This window comes from Oncorhynchus gorbuscha, unplaced genomic scaffold (assembly GCF_021184085.1).
Source record: "Oncorhynchus gorbuscha isolate QuinsamMale2020 ecotype Even-year unplaced genomic scaffold, OgorEven_v1.0 Un_scaffold_65:::fragment_4:::debris, whole genome shotgun sequence".
Lineage (NCBI taxonomy): Eukaryota > Metazoa > Chordata > Actinopteri > Salmoniformes > Salmonidae > Oncorhynchus > Oncorhynchus gorbuscha.
In genome coordinates, this window is record NW_025745472.1 from 187,636 (window position 1) to 211,712 (window position 24,077).

The window sequence follows — 24,077 nt, forward strand, 5'->3', positions numbered from 1 at the left end:
GGGGACAGCAAGGAGTCCTCATGTCAGGTAGTCCTGGGACATGGTCCTAGGGCCCAGGCCAGTTGAAACTGGAGCAGCAGCATGGCCAGGTGGACTGGGGACAGCAAGGAGTCATCATGTCAGGTAGTCCTGGGGCATGGTCCTAGGACTCAGGTCCTCCGAGAGAGAGAAAGAAAGAGAGAAGGAGAGAATTAGAGAACGCACACTTAGATTTACACAGGACACCGAATAGGACAGGAGAAGTACTCCAGATAAACAAACTGACCCTAGCCCCCCGACACATAAACTACTGCAGCATAAATACTGGAGGCTGAGACATGCCTTCACACACACACATACACACGCGTGTATGAGTCAGGCTGAGTCATGTGCTTTTACTGAGGAGTGGCTTCCGTCTGGCCACTCTACCATACAGGCCTGATTGGTGGAGTCCTGCAGAGATGGTTGTCCTTCTGGAAGGTTCTACCATCTCCACAGAGGAACCCTGGAGCTCTGTCAGATTGCACATCGGGTTCTTGGTCACATCCCTGACCAAGGCCCTTTTCCCCTAATTTCTCAGTTTGGCCGGGCAGCCAGCTCTAGGAAGGGTCTTGGTGGTTCCAAACCTCTTCCATTTTAATCAGGATGGAAGCCACTGTGTTCTTGGAGATTTTTTGGTATCCTTCCCCAGATCTGTGGCTCGACACAATCCTGTCTCGGAGCTCTATGGACAATTCCTTCAACCTCATGGCTTGGTTTTTGCTCTGACATGCAATTTCAACTGTGGGACCTTATACAGTATAGACAGGTGGACTCCAATCACGTTGTAGAAACATTTCAAGGATGATCAATGGAAACAGGATGCACCTGAGCTCAATTTCGAGTCTCATAGCAAAGGGTCTGAATACTTATGTAAGTACAGTATTTCTGTTTTTTTAATCTTTAATTAAGTTGCTAAAATTTCAAAAAACATGTTTTTGCTTAGTCATTATGGGGTATTGTGTTGATTTTTTACATTTTTAAAGCATCTGTATTTAACTAGACAAGTCAGTTAATAACAAACGTTTATTTACAATGACGACCTACACCGGCTCAGACGACACTGGGCCATTTGTGCGCCGCCCTATGGGACTCACAATCACTGCTGGCTGTGATACAGTCTGGATTCGAACCAGGTTGTGTGTAGTGACGTTTCTACCACTGAGATGCAGTACCTTAGACCGCTGGTGCCACAAGTGGTGAGGAAAAACATGTATTTAATCCACTTTAGAATAAGGCTGTAACGGAACAAAATGTTGAAAAAGTCCAGGGGTCTTTCCGAATGCACCGTATGGGAGAGACAGAGGCTGTAAACACAGGATTGTTATTGCCTTGTTGCCATAGTTACCATAGATGCCATAGATGCATGACATCATACAGTATACACTACATAGAACAGCCAGAACAACTAAGGATGAGGACTGTGGTGTAAAGTACTTAAGTAAAAATACTTTAAAGTACTACTTCAGTCATTTTTTGGGGGGGTATCTGTACTTGACTTTAGTATTTATATGTATTTTTTTACATTTGTACTTTTACTCCACTACATTCCTAAATAAAATAATGTTATTTTTACTCCATAGGTCCCTTACAAAAATGTACCATGGTAATACAATGAAGGAAATATGTTTTTTGTTCACCACCAAAGCAGGATAATACAATGGTATTTGCATTCGTACCATGGTATTTTCCTGCCATGGTAGTGACCCCAAAAAATGAACCATGGTAGTACAATAACAATGTTTTTGTACTAACAGCATGTAGTGAAACATGAAAGCATGGCAGTTGTTTACGATATATTATTATGGTCTGTGTCCCACCATTTTTCAGGTAAAGTGACCAAAAACATAGTAATTTATAGTACTCACATAATGCAACATTGACTACGAACTCTGCAATGGCAAAGCATAGGCCTAGTACCCTCTTGAACCCCTTAAAACTCATAGTGAAAAACCACAACACACATGGTCTAGTCGTGTAGTGTACCCTCTTAAACCTTGAAATCTGGTGAGAAGAATGAATGCTGTCTAAAACCTTGAAGATTTAAAATGGTTAGTTTATCTGGTGCTTCTTTCTTACAGTAAATGCAGTTTTCAGTTGGCTCTCTCTCATTCAACTGACTATTCCAAATAGCCAACATACTAAAAAACTATTTGTAAAAAGGTATTAATTATCATCTTATCTCATAGGTACATTTTCATCATGTAATTCTCAACAAATCCCTAAAAACTCAAGTTACAACGTTTCCCTTTGTTTACACTCTGTATGAATGTTCATTGGTCCTGTCGCCATGACTACGACAGGCTAGCTTGACTACTGGAGCTTTCTTTAGCTGCCGTTAGCTTCTATGTTAACAGGCTTTTATAAATTAATTAAACTATCAAAACATAATCAAAAATGACAAATATTATATCATTACATTCCGCTTAACTTGAAGTTTAATATCCTATGCTTTATAACCTGATGATAATATTTTATTTATCTGGTGTGTCTCTCATTCAACCGACTCACTGTCTAGGCAGGTTACCATGAGTGTGAGAGCGCATGAACCCACCACTAGACCTTGTGGCTCCTCTGCTGGCTGACAAAAAGGCAACACCCCTTGACTAGAAATACTGTAAAATATGACAAAATGCCAAAGATCAGGCTACCATATACACTACATAGCCAAACGTATGTGAACACGTGGCTTGTCGAACATCTCATTCCAACATCATGAGTATTAATATGGAGTTGGTCCCCCTTTGCTGCCAAACAGCCTCCACTCTTCTGGGAAGGCTTTCCACTAGATGTCGGGAACATTGCTGCGGGGACTTGCTTCTATTCAGCCACAAGAGCATTAGTGAGGTCTGGCTCGCAGTCGGCGTTCCAATTCATCTCAAAGGTGTTCGATGGGGTTGAGGTCAGGGCTCTGTAGAGGCAAATCAAGTTCTTCCACACCGATCTCGACAAACCATTTCTGTATAGATCTTGCTTTGTGCACTGGGCCATGGTCATGCTGAAACAGGGAAGGGCCTTCCCCAAACTGTTGCCACAAGGTTGGAAGCACAAAATTGTCTAGAATGTAATTGTATGCTGTAGCGTTACGATTTCTCTTCATTGGAACTAAGGGTCCTAACCCCAACAATGAAAAACAGCCCCAGACCATTATGCCTCCTCTAACAAACTTTAGAAGGCTTTTATAAATACATTTGATTGATTGATACAGTTGTCACTATGTATTCAGGCAGGTAGCGTTTTCCTGGAACCTGCCAAACACAAATTCATCCTTCGGACTGCCAGATGGTGATTCATCACTCCAGAGAACCCGTTTCCACTGTTCCATACTCCAATGGTGCTGAGCTTTACATCTCTCCAGCCGACTCTAAGGCTTTGCGCATGGTGATCTTAGGCTTGTGTGAGGCTGCTCGGTCATTCAAACCCATTTCATGAAGCTCCCGACAAACTGTCCTTGTGCTGACGTTGCTTCCAGAGGCAGTTTGGATCTCAGTAGTGAGTGTTGCATCCGAGGACTACGCTACGCTCTTCAGCACCTCGGCGGTCTCGTTCTGTAAGCTTGTGTGGCCTACCACTTCGCGGCTGAGCCGTTGTTTCTCCTAGACGTTTCCACTTCACAATAACAACACTTCACGTTGTCCAGGGCAGCTCTAGCAGGGCAGAATTTTGACGAACTGACTTGTTGGAAAGGTGGCATCCTATGACTGTGCCACGTCGAAAGTCACTGAGCTCTTCAGTAAGGCCATTCTACTGCCAATGTTTGTCTATGGAGATTACATGGCTGTGTTCTCGATTTTATACACCTGTCAGAAGCGGGTTTGGCTGAAATAGCCAAATCCACTAATTGGAAGGGGTGTCCACATACTTTTGTGTATATATAGTGTATCCTACATTCTCCTACATTTCAGGTTGGCAACCCCGGGAACCCAAACATGAGAAGAAAACTGTACTATTAATAACAGAAATAACCTTTTTTCACAGAAACTATGTCCCGTTTTCTTTGACGTTACAGACCAACAACAGTAGCCTGCCTCTGACTTGACCAGAAACTTGCCTGAACTGGTGTTTAAATTCATCAATACCATCCTACCTCTTTTGACCATGGGGGGTTTATTAATGTAATGCGTTATACTCATGGTAACGCACAATTAATAAAAAGGATACTATATCATAACTATTGGTACCATTTAATATAATTGTGCATTACCATGGTGGAATGCGGGGCGGCAGGGTAGCCTAGTGGTTAGAGCGTTGGACTAATAACCGGAAGGTTGCAAGTTCAAACCCCCGAGCTGACAAGGTACAAATCTGTCGTTCTGCCCCTGAGCAAGGCAGATAACCCACTGTTCCTAGGCCGTCATTGAAAATAAGAATTTGTTCTTAACTGACTTGCCTGGTTAAATAAAGGTACTTTTTTTTTTAAATGCACAATGCAGGTTAAAACCATGGTATTTCCATGATCCACATCTATACCATGGTAATAGTTTGGTGCAATGACAGTACCTCAGTATTATCATTATACTTCAAAGCTAAAACCATGGTATATTTCCTTGATTCAGACTACACCATGGTATATTTCCTTGATTCAGACTACACCATGGTATATTTCCTTGATTCAGACTACACCATGGTATGAGTGAAAGTACCATAGTAGTACCAAGGTACATTTTTGTACGAGATTTTCCTTGACACCCAAAATAACTTGTTACATTTTGAATACTTAGCCAGACCAGGAAAAGGGTCCAATTCAGGCACTAAACAGAGAACATCCCTGGTCATCCCTACTGCCTCTGATCTGGTGGACTCACTAAACAGAGAACATCCCTGGTCATCTCTACTGCCTCTGATCTGGGGGACTCACTAAACAGAGAACATCCCTGGTCATCCCTACTGCCTCTGATCTGGTGGACTCACTAAACAGAGAACATCCCTGGTCATCCCTGCTGCCTCTGATCTGGTGGACTCACTAAACAGAGAACATCCCTGGTCATCCCTACTGCCTCTGATCTGGTGGACTCACTAAACAGAGAACATCCCTGGTCATCCCTACTGCCTCTGATCTGGAGGACTCACTAAACAGAGAACATCCCTGGTCATCCCTACTGCCTCTGATCTGGAGGACTCACTAAACAGAGAACATCCCTGGTCATCCCTACTGCCTCTGATCTGGAGGACTCACTAAACAGAGAACATCCCTGGTCATCCCTACTGCCTCTGATCTGGAGGACTCACTAAACAGAGAACATCCCTGGTCATCCCTACTGCCTCTGATCTGGAGGACTCACTAAACAGAGAACATCCCTGGTCATCCCTACTGCCTCTGATCTGGAGGACTCACTAAACAGAGAACATCCCTGGTCATCCCTACTGCCTCTGATCTGGAAAACCTCCATGGAAATATCTTATAGTCCAGGACTAAGATGCATCTGTTTCCAGAAGACCCCCCTATAGTATAATGTTCAGCTACTGTATGTGTCAGCTGTGTAGACTGTCAGTGGAGGCTGCTGAGGGGAGGACGACTCATAGTAATGCCTGCAAAGGAGCGAATGGAATGACATCAAACACATGGAAACCATATGTTTGATGTTGTGGATACCTTTCCACCTACCTCCCCAATTAAGGTACCACCATCCTCCTGTGCTGTCTATATTAGAATCAGAGGTAGTCTGGGTCATCATATTCTGTTTGGTTGAGATGAGCAGTGGCAGTAAAGCGGTCCAATCAAATCATTACATTTACATTTACATTTAAGTCATTTAGCAGACGCTCTTATCCAGAGCGACTTACAAATTGGTGCATTCACCTTATGACATCCAGTGGAACAACCACTTTACAATAGTGCATCTAAATATTTTAAGGGGGGGGTGAGAAGGATTACTTTATCCTATCCTAGGTATTCCTTAAAGAGGTAGGGTTTCAGGTGTCTCCGGAAGGTGGTGATTGACTCCGCTGTCCTGGCGTCGTGAGGGAGTTTGTTCCACCATTGGGGAGCCAGAGCAGCGAACAGTTTTGACTGGGCTGAACGGGAACTGTACTTCCTCAGTGGTAGGGAGGCGAGCAGGCCAGAGGTGGATGAACGCAGTGCCCTTATTTGGGTGTAGGGCCTGATCAGAGCCTGGAGGTACTGAGGTGCCGTTCCCCTCACAGCTCCGTAGGCAAGCACCATGGTCTTGTAGCGGATGCGAGCTTCAACTGGAAGCCAGTGGAGAGAGCGGAGGAGCGGGGTGACGTGAGAGAACTTGGGAAGGTTGAACACTAGACGGGCTGCGGCGTTCTGGATGAGTTGTAGGGGTTTAATGGCACAGGCAGGGAGCCCAGCCAACAGCGAGTTGCAGTAATCCAGACGGGAGATGACAAGTGCCTGGATTAGGACCTGCGCCGCTTCCTGTTGTATTTTGTATTTGTCACATACACATGGTTAGCAGATGTTGAATTGAGATTCTACTTTGTCTCTGTACTGACGCTTAGCTTGTTTGATAGCCTTGCGGAGGGAATAGCTGCACTGTTTGTATTCGGTCATGTTACCAGACACCTTGCCCTGATTAAAAGCAGTGGTTCGCGCTTTCAGTTTCACGCAAATGCTGCCATCAATCCACGGTTTCTGGTTAGGGAATGTTTTAATCGTTGCTATGGGAATGACATCTTCAACGCACGTTCTAATGAACTCGCACACCGAATCAGCGTATTCGTCAATATTGTTAACTGACGCAATACGGAACATATCCCAGTCCACGTGATGGAAGCAGTCTTGGAGTGTGGAATCAGCTTGGTCGGACCAGCGTTGGACAGACCTCAGCGCGGGAGCTTCTTGTTTTAGTTTCTGTCTGTAGGCAGGGATCAACAAAATGGAGTCGTGGTCAGCTTTTCCAAAAGGGGGGCGGGGCAGGGCCTTATATGCTTCGCGGAAGTTAGAGTAACAATGATCCAAGGTTTTTCCACCCCTGGTTGCGCAATCGATATGCTGATAAAATTTAGGGAGTCTTGTTTTCAGATTAGCCTTGTTAAAATCCCCAGCAACAATGAATGCAGCCTCCGGATAAATGGTTTCCAGTTTGCAAAGAGTTAAATCAAGTTTGTTCAGAGCTATCGATATGTCTGCTTGGGGGGGGATATATACGGCTGTGATTATAATCAAAGAGAATTCTCTTGGTAGGTAATGCGGTCTACATTTGATTGTGAGGAATTCTAAATCAGGTGAACAGAAGGATTTGAGTTCCTGTATGTTTCTGTCATCACACCATGTCTCGTTAGTCATGAGGCATACGCCCCCGCCCCTCTTCTTACCAGAAAGATGTCTGTTTCTGTCGGCGCGATGCGTGGAGAAAGCCGTTGGCTGCACCGCATCGGATAGCATCTCTCCAGTGAGCCATGTTTCCGTGAAGCAAAGAACGTTACAGTCTCTGATGTCCCTCTGGAATGCTACCCTTGCTCGGATTTCATCAACCTTGTTGTCAAGAGACTGGACATTGGCGAGGAGAAAGCTAGGGAGTGGTGCACGGTGTGCCCATCTCCGGAGTCTGACCAGAAGACCGCCTAGTTTGTTTGGCTGAGATGAGCAGTGACAGTAAAGAGGTCTGATTGGTTGAGATGAGCAGTGACAGTAAAGAGGTCTGATTGGTTGAGATGAGCAGTGGCAGTAAAGAGGTCTGATTGGTTGAGATGAGCAGTGGCAGTAAAGAGGTCTGATTGGTTGAGATGAGCAGTGGCAGTAAAGAGGTCTGATTGGTTGAGATGAGCAGTGGCAGTAAAGAGGTCTGATTGGTTGAGATGAGCAGTGGCAGTAAAGAGGTCTGATTGGTTGAGATGAGCAGTGGCAGTAAAGAGGTCTGATTGGTTGAGATGAGCAGTGGCAGTAAAGAGGTCTGATTGGTTGAGATGAGCAGTGGCAGTAAAGAGGTCTGATTGGTTGAGATGAGCAGTGGCAGTAAAGTGGTCTGATTGGTTGAGATGAGCAGTGGCAGTAAAGAGGTCTGATTGGTTGAGATGAGCAGTGGCAGTAAAGAGGTCTGATTGGTTGAGATGAGCAGTGGCAGTAAAGAGGTCTGATTGGTTGTGATGAGCAGTGGCAGTAAAGAGGTCTGATTGGTTGAGATGAGCAGTGGCAGTAAAGAGGTCTGATTGGTTGAGATGAGCAGTGACAGTAAAGAGGTCTGATTGGTTGAGATGAGCAGTGGCAGTAAAGAGGTCTGATTGGTTGAGATGAGCAGTGGCAGTAAAGAGGTCTGATTGGTTGTGATGAGCAGTGGCAGTAAAGAGGTCTGATTGGTTGAGATGAGCAGTGGCAGTAAAGAGGTCTGATTGGTTGAGATGAGCAGTGGCAGTGGCAGTAAAGAGGTCTGATTGGTTGTGATGAGCAGTGGCTGTAAAGAGGTCTGATTGGTTGAGATGAGCAGTGGCAGTGGCAGTAAAGAGGTCTGATTGGTTGTGATGAGCAGTGGCTGTAAAGAGGTCTGATTGGTTGTGATGAGCAGTGGCAGTAAAGAGGTCTGATTGGTTGTGATGAGCAGTGGCAGTGGCAGTAAAGAGGTCTGATTGGTTGTGATGAGCAGTGGCTGTAAAGAGGTCTGTTTGGCTACACCTGGGTATCAAGGTCAGAGAGAGGGGGAGGGAATAGAGAGGGGAAAGGGAGAGAGAGAGAGGGGGGTGAGAGGGACAGGGGGAGAGGTTATAGAGAAAGGGGAGGGAGGGAGAGAGAGGGGAAAGGGAGAGGGGGAGAGACAGAGGTGGGAGAGAGGGAAAGGAGGGAGGGGATAAAGAGAGGGAAAGGAGAGGGGATATAGAGGGGGAGTAAGAGAGGGGGAGAGAGAGGGAAAGGGGATATAGATGGGGAGACAGAGAGAAAGGGGATAGATACGGGGGAGAGAGAGGGGATAGAGACGGGGGAGACAGAGAGAAAGGGGATAGAGACTGGGGAGAGAGAGGGAAAGGGGATAGAGACAGGGGAGAGAGAGGGAAGGGGGATAGAGACGGGGAGAGAGAGGGAAAGGGGGAGAGAGCGTTGGAGAATCCAATAATTTCATCTATTAAGTGATTGTGTGTTAAAGGTAGACTCAGCGATTTGACATAGATACAGAACGTAAACAGAATAGTGGGTACATTTCTGCAACAACGAAGAGCGTTGAAGCACGAGGCTCAACTTCTTTACTGTTTTGGTCCTCTGGCTATCAGGCTGTAACAGTGTGAACAGAACCCATGCACCTGCACAGATACGGGCTGTGTGAGAGTGAAGTCTTGCATCTTGCTCCTTTCAATATCTGCGTTTTTTCTTGTAGCAAAATATTGAAAGGATTATAGCTTTAATATAGCTTTAATTAATTGGCTAAAATAGCGGTATCCGATGCAATAATCCCGATCGCTCCTGTTTTAAGCAAACAGATTGTCTGTGAGTGAGGCTCTGTGTTGGGCCAGCCATCATCAGCTGATGAGACTAATAAATTCTAGGCAGCTCACGAACACACACACACACGCATGCATACACACACACACAAACACACACACACACACAGCCCACCCACCCCCTCCCTTCCTGCACACACAGTCTATTATTCTGCATCCTCCCCCGCTCCATCCCACCCTCCCCAGGGTTGCTAAAGCCCTCCTCATCCACCCTGGTATCCAGGATACGGAGACACACTCAACATCCAGATTGGTTGCTCGCTGTAGGGAGGTGAATGTATGGTTGTGTGGCTCCAGGCAGACCTCGGCACCATTTTAGCATTGGAGCGAAAGAGCGAGACTGAGGGAGAGAGGAGAGAGAAAGAGAGAGACGGATGGAGAGAGAAAGAGAGAGACGGATGGAGAGAGAAAGAGTGAGACAGAGAGAGACAGAGAGAGACAGAGAGAGAGAGAGAGAGAGAGAGAGAGAGAGAGAGAGAGAGAGAGAGAGAGAGAGAGAGAGAGAGAGAGAGAGTGTGTGTGTGAGAGAGAGAGAGAGAGAGAGAGAGAGAGAGAGAGAGAGAGAGAGAGAGAGAGAGAGAGAGAGAGAGAGAGAGAGAGAGAGAGAGAGAGAGAGAGAGAGAGAGAGAGAGAGAGAGAGAGAGAGAGAGAGAGAGAGAGAGAGAGAGAGAGAGAGAGAGAGAGAGAGAGAGAGAGGGAGGGGAGAGAAGACATTGGCTTTGTCATTCTTTCTAATAAAGCTAATGGAAAAAAGAAAAGGGTGGCCATGTTAGAGGGGTGCTGTGTGGACGTAACGAAGATACGGGGGAATGACAGAAGAGGACGGGGGAGGAGAAAAACTAAATGAATGTAATAAGAAAGCTGCAGCTCTACCTCACATCCTGAAGACGTAGAAAGTCAGAGAGGAAGAGAGAAGACACGGAAAACAGAGGGAGGGAAGTGCTCGAACACAGGCGGTGAGGCTTCACGGTGAAGCGGTAGGAGGGGAGAGTGGCGGAGAGGAAGAGAGAGGCGGAAGACAGGCCGGCGGGGTAGTAGTGAAGGAGGAGAAGAAGAGGGGGAGATAGACGGAGAGGGTGAGGGGTGAGGGCCCAGCCGGGCCTATGTCATGGCTCGCGGCGGTGGCGCTCACCGCACCCGGCAGCGTTTGGGCATCCTCAACACCGTGCTACACTGCAACCTCCACCGCGAGACTCAGAAGGTGGTGGTCTTCATGATCATGATTTAGCTCGTCGTCATCAACGTAGTGCTCATGTTCCTCCTGGCTTTCCAGTAGACAGATACACCGACGACACACTCACTCACACACACACCATCAACCAAGGAAGAGAGAGAGAGGAGTAAGATAGGGGGAGGAGAGAGGGAGGTGGAGATCCCCCTGGTGTGGATGGAAGCCCAGGATAAGAGGAGGTGATCAAACCGATGGATGATCTAGACTGGTGCTGCTTAGCCCAGCACCAACACAGTTCAGAGGTTATATGATAGGAACTGCTTAGCCCAGCACCAACACAGTTCAGAGGTTAAATGATAGGAACTGCTTAGTCCAGCACAAACACAGCTCAGGGATATATGATAGGAACTGCTTAGCCCAGCACCAACACAGCTCAGGGGTTATATGATAGGAACTGCTTAGCCCAGCACCAACACAGCTCATGTGTGAGGGACGGGTTAGCTAGCACCAACACAGCTCATGTGTGAGGGACGGGTTAGTCCAGCACCAACACAGCTCATGTGTGAGGGACGGGTTAGCTAGCACCAACACAGCTCATGTGTGAGGGACGGGTTAGCCCAGCACCAACACAGCTCATGTGTGAGGGACGGGTTAGCTAGCACCAACACAGCTCATGTGTGAGGGACGGGTTAGCAGCACCAACACAGCTCATGTGTGAGGGACGGGTTAGCCCAGCACCAACACAGCTCATGTGTGAGGGACGGGTTAGTCCAGCACCAACACAGCTCATGTGTGAGGGACGGGTTAGCCCAGCACCAACACAGCTCATGTGTGAGGGACGGGTTAGCTAGCTTGCACCACGGGGGTTGTTGACATCATGAACTGTAGCAAATACTCTGCCCTGTACGTGTTGTATATGTCTGGTACATAGTTAAATGTTTTTCTATGTTGTGAATAGAACGTGCAGGAGAAGAAGAACACATTGCAAACTGCTGGGGTGTGTTCTATTATTTGTGTATGTTTGTGTACTGTTTGTGTACTGTTTGTGTACTGTATGTGTACTGTTTGTGTACTGTATGTGTACTGTTTGTGTACTGTATGTGTACTGTATGTGTACTGTTTGTGTACTGTATGTGTACTGTTTGTGTACTGTATGTGTACTGTATGTGTACTGTTTGTGTACTGTATGTGTACTGTTTGTGTACTGTATGTGTACTGTATGTGTACTGTATGTGTACTGTTTGTGTACTGTATGTGTACTGTTTGTGTACTGTATGTGTACTGTTTGTGTACTGTATGTGTACTGTTTGTGTACTGTATGTGTACTGTTTGTGTACTGTATGTGTACTGTTTGTGTACTGTATGTGTACTGTATGTGTACTGTATGTGTACTGTTTGTGTACTGTATGTGTACTGTATGTGTACTGTTTGTGTACTGTATGTGGTTGGATCTAGCATGTTAAGAATAGGTGAGTTATTGCTTGAACGTTTTAATTACATTTTTATTTCACCTTTATTTAACCAGGTACGTCAGTTGAGAACAAGTTCTCATTTACAACTGTGACCTGGCCAAAATAAAGCAAAGCAGTGCGACAAAAACAACAACACAGAGTTACACATAAACAAACGTACAGTCAATTACACAATAGAAACATATATGTACGGTGTGTGCAAATGTAGAAGAGTAGGGAGGTAAGGCAATAGAAAGGCCATGGAGGCGAAATAATTACAATATAGCATTAACACTGGAGTGATAGATGTGCAGATGATGATGTGCAAGTAGAGATACTGGGGTGCAACAGAGCAAAAAGATAACAATATTGGGATGAGGTAGTTGGGTGTGCTATTTACAGATGGGCTGTGTACAGGTGCAGTGATCGGTAAGTTGCTCTGACAGGTGATACTTAAAGTTAGAGAGGGAGATATAAGATTCCAGCTTCAGTGATTTTTGCAATTCGTTCCAGTCATTGGCTGCAAAGGCCAAAGGAAATGTTGGCTTTAGGGATGACCAGTGAAATATACCTGCTGGACTGCGTGCTGCAGGTGGGTGCTGCTATTGTGACACGTGAGCTGAGATAAGGCGGGGCTTTACCTAGCATAGACTTATAGATGACCTGGAGCCAGTGGGTTCGGCGACGAATATGTAGTGAGAGCCAGCCAACGAGAGCGTACAGGTCACAGTGGTGGGTGGTATATGGGGCTTTGGTGACAAAATGGATGGCACTTTGATAGACTACGTCCAGTTTGCTGAGTGTTGGAGGCTATTTTGTAAATGACATCACTGAAGTGGAGGATTGGTAGGATAGTCAGTTTCATATGTTTATGTTAGGGTATGTTTGGCAGCATGAGTGAAGGAGGCTTTGTTGTGAAATAGGAAGCCGATGCCAGATGTCCGGACAACAGGCACTCCGATTTGACACACTGTAGTTGGTGAACCAGATGAGGCAGTCATTTGAGAAGCCAAGGTTATTGAGTCTTCCAATACATTTTTGTTCTATTACCTTTGCCTTGGGTACAGGAACAATGGTGGCCATCTTAAAGCATGTGGGGACATTATACAGGGATAGAGAGATATTGAATATGTCCGTAAACACACCAGCCAGTTGGTCTGCGCATGCTCTGAGGACGCGGCTAGGAATGCCCTCTGGGCTGGCAGCCTTGCTAGGGGTAACACGTTTAAATGTCTCGACTCACGTCGGCCACAGAGAAGGAGAGCCCACAGTCCTTGGTAGCGTGTCGCGTTGGTGGCACTGTATTATCCTCAAAGCGCCAAAGAAGGTGTTTAGTTTATCTGGAATTAAGACGTTGATGTCCGTGACGTGGCTGGTTTTCCTTTTGTAGTCCGTGCTTGTCTTGGAGCTTTGCCGTGAGGGGTGACGAGGCAGCTCAGGACAGGGACAGGTTTGAAGCTGAGGCTGGCCCATGGGGTGATGAGAGGGGCAGTATCATGGCCCAGGGCAGTAGTACCACGGCCCAAGGCAGTAGTACCACGGCCCAGGGCAGTAGTACCACGGCCCAGGTCAGTAGTACCACGGCCCAGGTCAGTAGTACCACGGCCCAGGTCAGTAGTACCACGGCCCAGGGCAGTAGTACCACGACCCAGGGCAGTAGTACCACGGCCCAGGGCAGTAGTACCACGGCCCAGGGCAGTAGTACCACGGCCCAGGGCAGTAGTACCACGGCCCAGGGCAGTAGTACCACGGCCCAGGGCAGTAGTACCACGACCCAGGGCAGTAGTACCACGGCCCAGGGCAGTAGTACCACGGCCCAGGGCAGTAGCACCACGACCCAGGCAGTACCACCATGGCCCAGAGCTACTGATGAGGAGTCACACAGAGAGAAGTGCCCTGTTTACATCCACCACCTGGCAGAGATACACTCACATGAGAGTGTGTATGTTTGGATTCTTTCTCTGTTTTCCTTCTGTATACAAACTCGTATTGATATTCCAGTACAGCTAATACTAGAATATTATGTCTTTAACCTGGTTCACGTGATGAATATCTACCATCAGTGAAATGAAATATTCTGGTGTTTAGTTGTATCATGATGACAGGACCAGTAGAGGAGAGAATAGATTTGTGGGGGCATGTCACCTAGCAACAGGGCCATAGTCCCCCTCACCGTGATGATGGATCTATAGCAGGGAGACATAGATCATCTTAGCCCACACAATAGACATAGAAATAGACATATAGATCACCGTAGCCCACAGAATAGATATAGTAATAGACACATAGGCTAAGTGACATCATAATATGATCTATGTTTGACAGTAGAACTGGGCCTATCGAGAAAAATCTCACGATAAATTGATGGAATTAATGCGATAACGATAAATTGAACAATAAGTTTAGAACATCAATATACACCACAGTTTTTTTTAAATGTACCCTTTAAACTAGTGCTCGCCATCTATTTTTCCATTATTAACAATAACACATATTAGTGTCATGACTGTGGATCATGACGTCATTTCACTGTCTTAACCGAACCCCCCCCCCCCCCCCCACTCGACAGGACAAAGTAAGGTGAAAAGTTCATTCTATCTTACTAACACACTCCCAGATAACGTTTGACCCCTCAACATTATCGATCACCACTGAACTGACAGGTTTAATTAACAGAAACCCTAGGAATGCACTCACTGCCTAATCTAAAAACCCCAGAGCTAAGTTTCAGGTTGGGTCAACCATAGGCTAACAACCTTATGTGTTTACACAGTCCACAACCCATTTGTTCCTGCCCAGTTGGAATGGTTTTATTACTCCTTTCTCCTGTCACACAATTTCTTCTTATGAACTCATATTGTCTATTAAACATACAGAGTATAAGTTTACCAAGACACAATTCTATTTAAAATGGGGATATTGTTTATTCATTTATCCATAATAAATCCATAATAAATTCAACAATCACACTGCCTCAAACTACAGAAACAGGAGATAGACTAGTGTCCTGTCCAGGGGGTGTCCTGTACATCACGCTGCCTCACACTACAGAAACAGGAGATAGACTAGTGTCCTGTCCAGGGGGTGTACTGCTACATCATGCTGCCTCACACTGCAGAAACAGGAGATAGACTAGTGTCCTGTCCAGGGGATGTACTGCTACATCATGCTGCCTCACACTGCAGAAACAGGAGATAGACTATTATTCTGTCCAAGATAAACTATTGTCCTATCCATGGGATGTGCTGCTACATCATGCTGCCTCACACTGCAGAAACAGGAAATAGACTAGTGTCCTGTCCATTGGATGTACTGGTACATCACGCTGCCTCACACTGCAGAAACAGGAAATAGGCTCCTGCTTTATGGGCCATTCGGACAAGGCGTACTATAACTATACTATACTATACTACTATAATGCTAGTTTTGGCAAGTCGGTTATGACATCTACTTTGTGAATGACACAAGTGATTTTTCCAACAATTGTTTACAGACATATTATTTAACTTATAATTCACTGTATCACAATTCCAGTGGGTCAGAAGTTTACATACACAAAGTTGACTGTGCCTTTAAAAAGCTTGGAAAATTCCAGAAAATTATGTCATGGCTTTAGAAGCTTCTGATAGGCTAATTATTATTATTTTTTACTTCCTTTAGTTAACTAGGCCCCTGTTCAGGGGCAGAATGACAGTTTTGTACCTTGTCAGCTCGGGGATTTGAAATTGCAACCTTTCGGTTACTAGTTGACATAATTTGAGTCAATTGGAGGTGTACCTGTGGATGTATTTCAAGGCCTTAACTTCAAACTCAGTGCCTCTTTGCTTGACATCATGGGAGAATCAAAAGAAATCAGCCAAGACCTGGTTCATACTTGGGAGCCTTTTCCAAACGCCTGAAGGTACCACGTTGATCTGTACAAACAATAGTACGCAAGTATAAACACCATGGGACCACGCAACCATCATACCGCTCAGGAAGGTGACGCGTTCTGTCTCCTAGAGATGAACGTACTTTGGTGCAGAAAGTGCAAATCAATCCCAGAACAACAGCAAAGGACCTTGTGAAGATGCTGGAGGAAACGGGTACAAACGTATCTATATCCACAGTAAAACGAGTCCTATATCAACATAACCTGAAAGGAAGCTCAACAAGGAAGAAGCCACTGCTCCAAAACCGCCATAAAAAAGCCAGACTACAACTGTACATGGGGACAAAGATTGTACTTTTTGGAGAAATGTCCTCTGGTCTGATGAAACCAAAATAGAACTGTTTGGCCATAATGACCATCGTTATGTTTGGAGGAAAAAGGGGGGCGCTTGCAAGCCGAAGAACACCATCCCAACCGTGAAGCACGGGGGTGGCAGCATCATGTTGTCGGGGTGCTTTGCTGCAGGAGGGACTGGTGCCCTTCACAAAATAGATGGTGTCATGAGGACAAAAAATTATGTGGATATATTGAAGCAACATCTCAGGACATCAGTCAGGAAGTTAAAGCTTGGTTGCAAATGGGTCTTCCGAATGGACAATAACCACAAGCATACTTCCAAAGTTGTGGAAAATAGCTTAAGGACAACAAAGTCAAGGTATTGGAGTGGCCATCACAAAGCCCTGACCTCAATCCTGTTGAAAATTTGTAGGCAGAACTGAAGAAGCGTGTGTGTGAGCAAGGAGGCCTACAAACCTGACTCAGTTACACCAGCTCCCAACTTATTGTGGGAAGCTTGTGGAAGGCTACCCGAAACTTTGCCCCGAGTTAATCAATTTAAAGGCAATGCTACCAAATACTAATTGAGTGTATGTAAACGTCTGACCCACTGGGAATGTGATGAAAGAAATAAAAGCTGAAATAAATCATTCTCTCTACTATTATTCTGACATGTCACATTCTTAAAATAAAGAGGTGATCCGAACTGACAAAAGATGAGTAATTTTTACGAGGATTAAATGTCAGGAATTGTGAAAACTGAGTTTAAATGTATTTGGCTGAGGTGTATGTAAACTTCTGACATCAACTGTACGTGTGTGTATGTGGCAATGTGAAATATGATGACTGTTGTACATTTATCAAGCTCTTTAACTCTCTCTCTCTCTCTCCACATTGATCTCTGTCAAGCCCCTCTCAGTCTCAGTGGCTTGGCTCAACAGAATCAATGCTTTCCACTCAGGACCTGACCCAGTTAGCTTAGCTAACGCAGTAGTGGAAAGATGATTATGTTGTGTCTGTGCTAAAATTTAGCCTACAGAGTAGAAACATTGTTGTTTCAAAGTCATAATTTCTGGGTTGAAACGACATTGTACTCCTTGTCTGTGGTGAGCAGTAGTCATGTTTCAGAGTGATGAGTTGTAGTTTAGTGATACTGTACAGCCCTATTACATCATACTGTAAATCATGCATATCTCTACTGTCTCTATCAGCCACTCTGCTTTCCAGTGAGGTTATTTATAAGCTGGTTTTTACAAAGTCATCCATGCTGGATGAATAACATACAGAGGAGTTCCTGATCAGGGAAACCTTCAGGGCCCCTAGTTAGCCCATAACTAGAGTTTTTCCTGGTCAGAATTGTTTAAAATGTTTAGAAACCTTGTTTACCTTGTATTGCAATGTCGTCCATGTTTTATTATGCCACTATGAAATCCTCCCATACTGACCCGTCTGTCTGTTTGTCCCATCTGTCTGTTTGTCCCTGTCTGTCTGTTTGTCCCTGTCTGTCTGTCCCCGTCTGTCTGTTTGTCCCTGTCTGTCTGTTTGTCCCTGTCTGTCTGTTTGTCCCATCTGTCTGTTTGTCCCCGTCTGTCTGTTTGTCCCCATCTGTCTGTTTGTCCCTGTCTGTCTGTTTGTCCCGTCTGTCTGTTTGTCCCTGTCTGTCTGTCCCTCCCCAGCTGATTAGTGATGGCAGCTGTGTGTACGCCGAGGCGCTGTGGGACCATGTCACTATGGACGACCAGGAGCTGGGCTTCAAGGCGGGGGATGTCATTGAGGTAGTGGATGCCACCAACAAAGAGTGGTGGTGGGGACGCATTCTGGACAGTGAGGGCTGGTTCCCAGCGAGCTTCGTCCGGGTAAGAAACTAACTCTACATCTGTCTCTCTCGCTCGCTCTCTCTCTCTCTGGAACTGAGGACAACAGACATGAACTACTCTCTCTTATTTATCTTTGTTATATATTATTATTGCTAGGGTTGTAAGTGCTGCAGTTGTCCCCCCCAAAACATTCTGCATCGTAACTTTAGTGATCTGTTAGTGAGGATATTCTATAACAACGGGTACCTTTCTCCCTGGTCCCTGTAGTTGCGTGTGAACCAGGATGAGCCTATGGAGGAGTACTTAGCCCAGCTGGAGAAGCCTGGGGCTGGGGAGAATGACCAGCCAGGCGTGGGCCTGTTTCTGGGACCAGGCCTGCCTTGTAAGGAACAGATGAGGACTAATGTCATCAATGAGATCATGATCACAGAGAGAGACTACATCAAACACCTCAAAGACATCTGTGAGGTAAGTACAGCTCAGTTCAGACTACAGCCTCTCAGTTCAGACTACAGAGTCTCAGTTCAGACTACAGCCTCTCAGTTCAGACTACAGCCTCTCAGTTCAGACTACAGCCTCTCAGTTCAGACTACAGCCTCTCAGTTCAGACTACAGCCTCTCAGTTCAGACTACAGCCTCTCAATTCTGACTACAGCCTCTCAATTCTGACTACAGCCTCTCAGTTCAGACTACAGCCTCTCAATTCTGACTACAGCCTCTCAATTCTGACTACAGCCTCTCAGTTCAGACTACAGCCTCTCAGTTCAGACTACAGCCTCTCAGTTCAGACTACAGCCTCTCAGTTCAGACTACAGCCTCTCAGTTCAGACTACGCCCTCTCAGTTCAGACTACAGCGTCTCAGTTCAGACTACAGCCTCTCAGTTCAGACTACAGCGTCTCAATTCAGACTACAGCGTCTCAGTTCAGACTACAGCCTCTCAGTTCAGACTACAGCCTCTCAGTTCAGACTACAGCGTCTCAGTTCAGACTACAGCCTCTCAGTTCAGATTACAGCGTCTCAGTTCAGACTACAGCGTCTCAGTTCAGACTACAGCGTCTCAGTTCAGACTACAGCGTCTCAGTTCAGACTACAGCGTCTCAGTACAGACTACAGCGTCTCAGTTCAGACTACAGCGTCTCAGTTCAGAATACAGCCTCTCAGTTCAGACTACAGACTCTCAGTTCAGACTACAGACTCTCAGTTCAGACTACAGCGTCTCAGTTCAGACTACAGACTCTCAGTTCAGACTACAGACTCTCAGTTCAGACTACAGTGTCTCAGTTCAGACTACAGCGTTTCAGTTCAGAATACAGCCTCTCAGTTCAGACTACAGCCTCTCAGTTCAGACTACAGCATCTCAGTTCAGACTACAGCCTCTCAGTTCAGACTACAGCGTCTCAGTTCAGACTACAGCCTCTCAGTTCAGACTACAGCCTCTCAGTTCAGACTACAGCCTCTCAGTTCAGACTACAGCGTCTCAGTTCAGACTACAGCGTCTCAGTTCAGACTACAGCCTCTCAGTTCAGACTACAGCCTCTCAGTTCAGACTACAGCCTCTCAGTTCAGACTACAGCGTCTCAGTTCAGACTACAGCCTCTCAGTTCAGACTACAGCGTCTCAGTTCAGACTACAGCATTTCAGTTCAGAATACAGCCTCTCAGTTCAGACTACAGCCTCTCAGTTCAGACTACAGTGTCTCAGTTCAGACTACAGAGTCTCAGTTCAGACTACAGCGTCTCAGTACAGACTACAGCATCTCAGTACAGAATACAGCCTCTCAGTTCAGACTACAGACTCTCAGTTCAGACTACAGACTCTCAGTTCAGACTACAGCGTCTCAGTTCAGACTAGAGCATCTCAACTTTCAACCTGATTATTTCTAGGAATTGTTAACATATTTGACCGAGTAAGATCGGGTATAAAATCTGTATAATTTACTACATGGGTCTACATGGGTCTACATGGGTCTACTGTTCCTCTCAGGGTTACATCAAGCAGTGTCGTAAGAGGATAGACATGTTCACAGAGGAGCAGCTGCTGTGTATCTTCGGGAACATCGAGGACATCTACCGCTTCCAGAAGAAGTTCCTGAAAGGTCTGGAGAAGAGGTTCAACAAGGAGCAGCCGCACCTCAGCGAGATCGGATCCTGCTTCCTGGAACATGTGAGTAGTGTTCAACACTGTCACACCCTGATCATAGTTTGCTTTGTATGTTTCTATGTTTTGTTTGGTCAGGGTGTGATCTGAGTGGGCATTCTATGTTACATGTCTAGTTTGTCTGTTTCTGTGTTTGGGCCTGATCTGGTTCTCAATCAGAGGCAGGTGTTAGTCATTGTCTCTGATTGGGAGCCATATTTAGGTAGCCTGTTTTGTCATTGTGGGTTGTGGGTGATTGTCTATGTTAGTTGCTTGTGTTCAGCACAGTTGTCATTATAGCTTCACGGTCGTTATTCGTTTATTGTTTTGTATAGTTTGTATACAGTGTTCAGTGCTTTCTTTAATTAAAAAATCACCATGAACACAAACCACGCTGCATTTTGGTCCTCTCCTGATGACGATCGTGACAAACACACTGTGGCGCTGACTTCACCTGACCTGTGTCCTATGGCCTGAGTAAAGTTGTCGGAAACATGACATTTTATTTATTTTATTTTATTTCTCCTTTATTTAATCAGGTAGGCAAGTTGAAAACAATTTCTCATTTACAACTGCGACCTGGCCAATATAAAGCATAGCAGTGCAACACAAACAACAACACAGAGTTACACATAGAATAAACAAGCGTACAGTCAATAATACAGTAGAGAAAGTCTATATACAGTGTGTGCAAATGAGGGGGGGGGGGTGAGGTAATAAATAGGCCACAGTGGAGAAATGATTACGGTATGGCAAATTAAACACTGGGGTGATAGATGTGCAGGGGATGAGTAGTGGCACTGGGGTGCAGAGGAGCAAGATGAATCAAATAAATCAAATAAAAAGCAATATGGTGAGTATATAGCATCTTATACATGACGTAACATCTGAAATGAATGTGTGCTTTGATTGTGACCTATGAATCCCCTCGTTACTGTATTACAAGGTCCTCGATTATCTTTCTGAATTGACCTAGAGGCACCAGAACAAACACATTCATCAGTTACAAGGTCCTCAATTATCTTTCTGAGTTGACCTAGAGGCACCAGAACAAACACATTCATCAGTTACAAGGTCCTCGATTATCTTTCTGAATTGACCTAGAGGCACCAGAACAAACACATTCATCAGTTACAAGGTCCTCGATTATCTTTCTGAGTTGACCTAGAGGCACCAGAACAAACACATTCATCAGTTACAAGGTCCTCGATTATCTTTCTGAATTGACCTAGAGGCACCAGAACAAACACATTCATCAGTTACAAGGTCCTCGATTATCTTTCTGAATTGACCCAGAGGCACCAGAACATCTCATTTATCAGTTATAAGAACCTCAATCAAAGGAATGTTTTGAGTTAACCATCCCTGAGACCGGGTGTGGTAAGTTGTATGTCTAAAGTTTGCTAAAGATATTAGGGACAGTGGAACTTTTTATAAAAAGGGCTTTATAAATGATAACATAGCAATGTATCAACCTATGTGACATCAAAGAGGGCCAACTAACTTCCTGGTAGAGAATGCAGTGTGACATCACAGAGGGCCAACTAACTTCCTGGTAGAGAATGCAGTGTGACATCACAGAGGGCCAACTAACTTCCTGGTAGAGAATGCAGTGTGACATCACAGAGGGCCAACTAACTTCCTGGTAGAAAATGCAGTGATGACATCACAGAGGGCCAACTAACTTCCTGGTAGAGAATGCAGTGTGACATCACAGAGGGCCAACTAACTTCCTGGTAGAGAATGCAGTGTGACATCACAGAGGGCCAACTAACTTCCTGGTAGAGGGCCAATGCAGTGCAGTGACATCACAGAGGGCCAACTAACTTCCTGGTAGAGAATGCAGTGTGACATCACAGAGGGCCAACTAACTTCCTGGTAGAGAATGCAGTGTGACATCACAGAGGGCCAACTAACTTCCTGGTAGAGAAAGTGACATGCAGTGATGACATCACAGAGGGCCAACTAACTTCCTGGTAGAGAATGCAGTGACATCACAGAGAGAATGCATCATCACAGAGGGCCAACGAACTTCCTGGTAGAGAATGCAGTGTGACATCACAGAGGGCCAACTAACTTCCTGGTAGAGAATGCAGTGTGACATCACAGAGGGCCAACTAACTTCCTGGTAGAGAATGCAGTGATGACATCACAGAGGGCCAACTAACTTCCTGGTAGAGAATGCAGTGTGACATCACAGAGGGCCAACTAACTTCCTGGTAGAGAATGCAGTGTGACATCACAGAGGGCCAACTAACTTCCTGGTAGAGAATGCAGTGATGACATCACAGAGGGCCAACTAACTTCCTGGTAGAGAATGCAGTGTGACATCACAGAGGGCCAACTAACTTCCTGGTAGAGAATGCAGTGATGACATCACAGAGGGCCAACTAACTTCCTGGTAGAGAATGCAGTGTGACATCACAGAGGGCCAACTAACTTCCTGGTAGAGAATGCAGTGTGACATCACAGAGGGCCAACCAAGTGTCTGGTAGAGAATGCAGTGTGACATCACAGAGGGCCAACTAACTTCCTGGTAGAGAATGCAGTGTGACATCACAGAGGGCCAACTAACTTCCTGGTAGAGAATGCAGTGTGACATCACAGAGGGCCAACCAAGTTTCTGGTAGAGAATGCAGTGTGACATCACAGAGGGCCAACCAAGTGTCTGGTAGAGAAAGCAGTGATGACATCACAGAGGAATGCAGTGATGACATCACAGAGGAATGCAGTGATGACATCACAGAGGAATGCAGTGATGACATCACAGAGGAATGCAGTGATGAGTACTAAAACTGTTTACCCATAATAAAGCACAGTGCTCTATGATAAACTGCATCCTATGGCTTTAATGAAGTGGCAGCTGCGTTCCTATAGACGATGTCGCCATCGTCTAGGACCGATAGGAACAGCGACTGAAAAGTCTGCTTTCTACTATTTAGCGAGAGGCAGGACCTATTTCTACAGAAGAAGCCCGTTTTAACTTTCAATTTATTTTACTAACTCGTCAATATGCTTTTTAAAGACAGCTTTTCATCTATCTAGATGTCCAGATATTTTTAAGCAGGGACACAGTCAATATGGACACCATCCAAAGTACAATGAAGGCAAACTGTAGTTCAGATAGAGCCTGGTCAACCGTGGGAGCAATAGCATACACAACAGTATCATCAGCATACAAGTGCTTGTTTACAATTGTCTACAGACAAGTTGATTTTGATCATATAAACAGTAAGAAGTACAGGACCCAGAATCGACCCCTGCGGGACACCTTTCGTAATATCCAGGAGACCTGATTTAACACTGTCAGTAGATACACATTGTGTTCTATCGGTCAAGTAATTTTTAAAGCAGTTACATGCAGCCTGGTCCAGGCCAATTGAGGAAAGCCTCTGGATTAGCAATGAGTGGTCCACAGTATCGAAAGCCTTTGACAGGTCTATGAAGAGGGCAGCACAATGTTGCCTTTTATCCATTAACCACATCATTGAAACTAGGGATGCAGCAGAGATGACCTGGTCTAAAACCCGACTGATGTACGTTTAGAATACATTTCAAAGATAAGAAAGCTCTTAGCTGAGAATGAATCAAGGATTCTAATATTTTAGCTAGGCAAGAAAGTTTATAAATAGAGGGATAATTATTTAGGTCACTTTATGAAGGTGGTGACCCTTGGGGATAGTAACAGATAGTATCAGATATAAGGGTCAGGTTAGGGGGAGTACATGGGTCGTCATTAAAACCTTGGGGATAGTATCAGATATAATGGTCAGGTTAGGGGGAGTACATGGGTCGTCATTAAAACCTTGGGGATAGTATCAGATATAATGGTCAGGTTAGGGGGAGTACATGGGTCGTCATTAAAACCATGGGGATAGTATC

The 24,077-nt window shown here is 45.4% G+C and overlaps 1 protein-coding gene across 5 annotated transcripts in view; it reads left to right on the forward strand.

Moving 5' to 3' along the window:
• The window catches only part of LOC124019065 (rho guanine nucleotide exchange factor 4-like), a 163,127-nt gene that overhangs the window by 129,167 nt on the left and 9,883 nt on the right, over window positions 1-24,077 (forward strand). For 4 of the 5 annotated variants that reach the window (XM_046334421.1, XM_046334419.1, XM_046334422.1 and 1 more), the window contains 3 exons: window positions 17,917-18,096; window positions 18,325-18,525; window positions 20,043-20,222. In XM_046334421.1, coding sequence (XP_046190377.1) covers window positions 17,917-18,096; window positions 18,325-18,525; window positions 20,043-20,222 — 561 coding nt within the window. Of the gene's footprint in view, window positions 1-10,504; window positions 10,613-17,916; window positions 18,097-18,324; window positions 18,526-20,042; window positions 20,223-24,077 lie in introns of those variants that run through there. The other variant, XM_046334424.1, reaches the window with a different exon arrangement.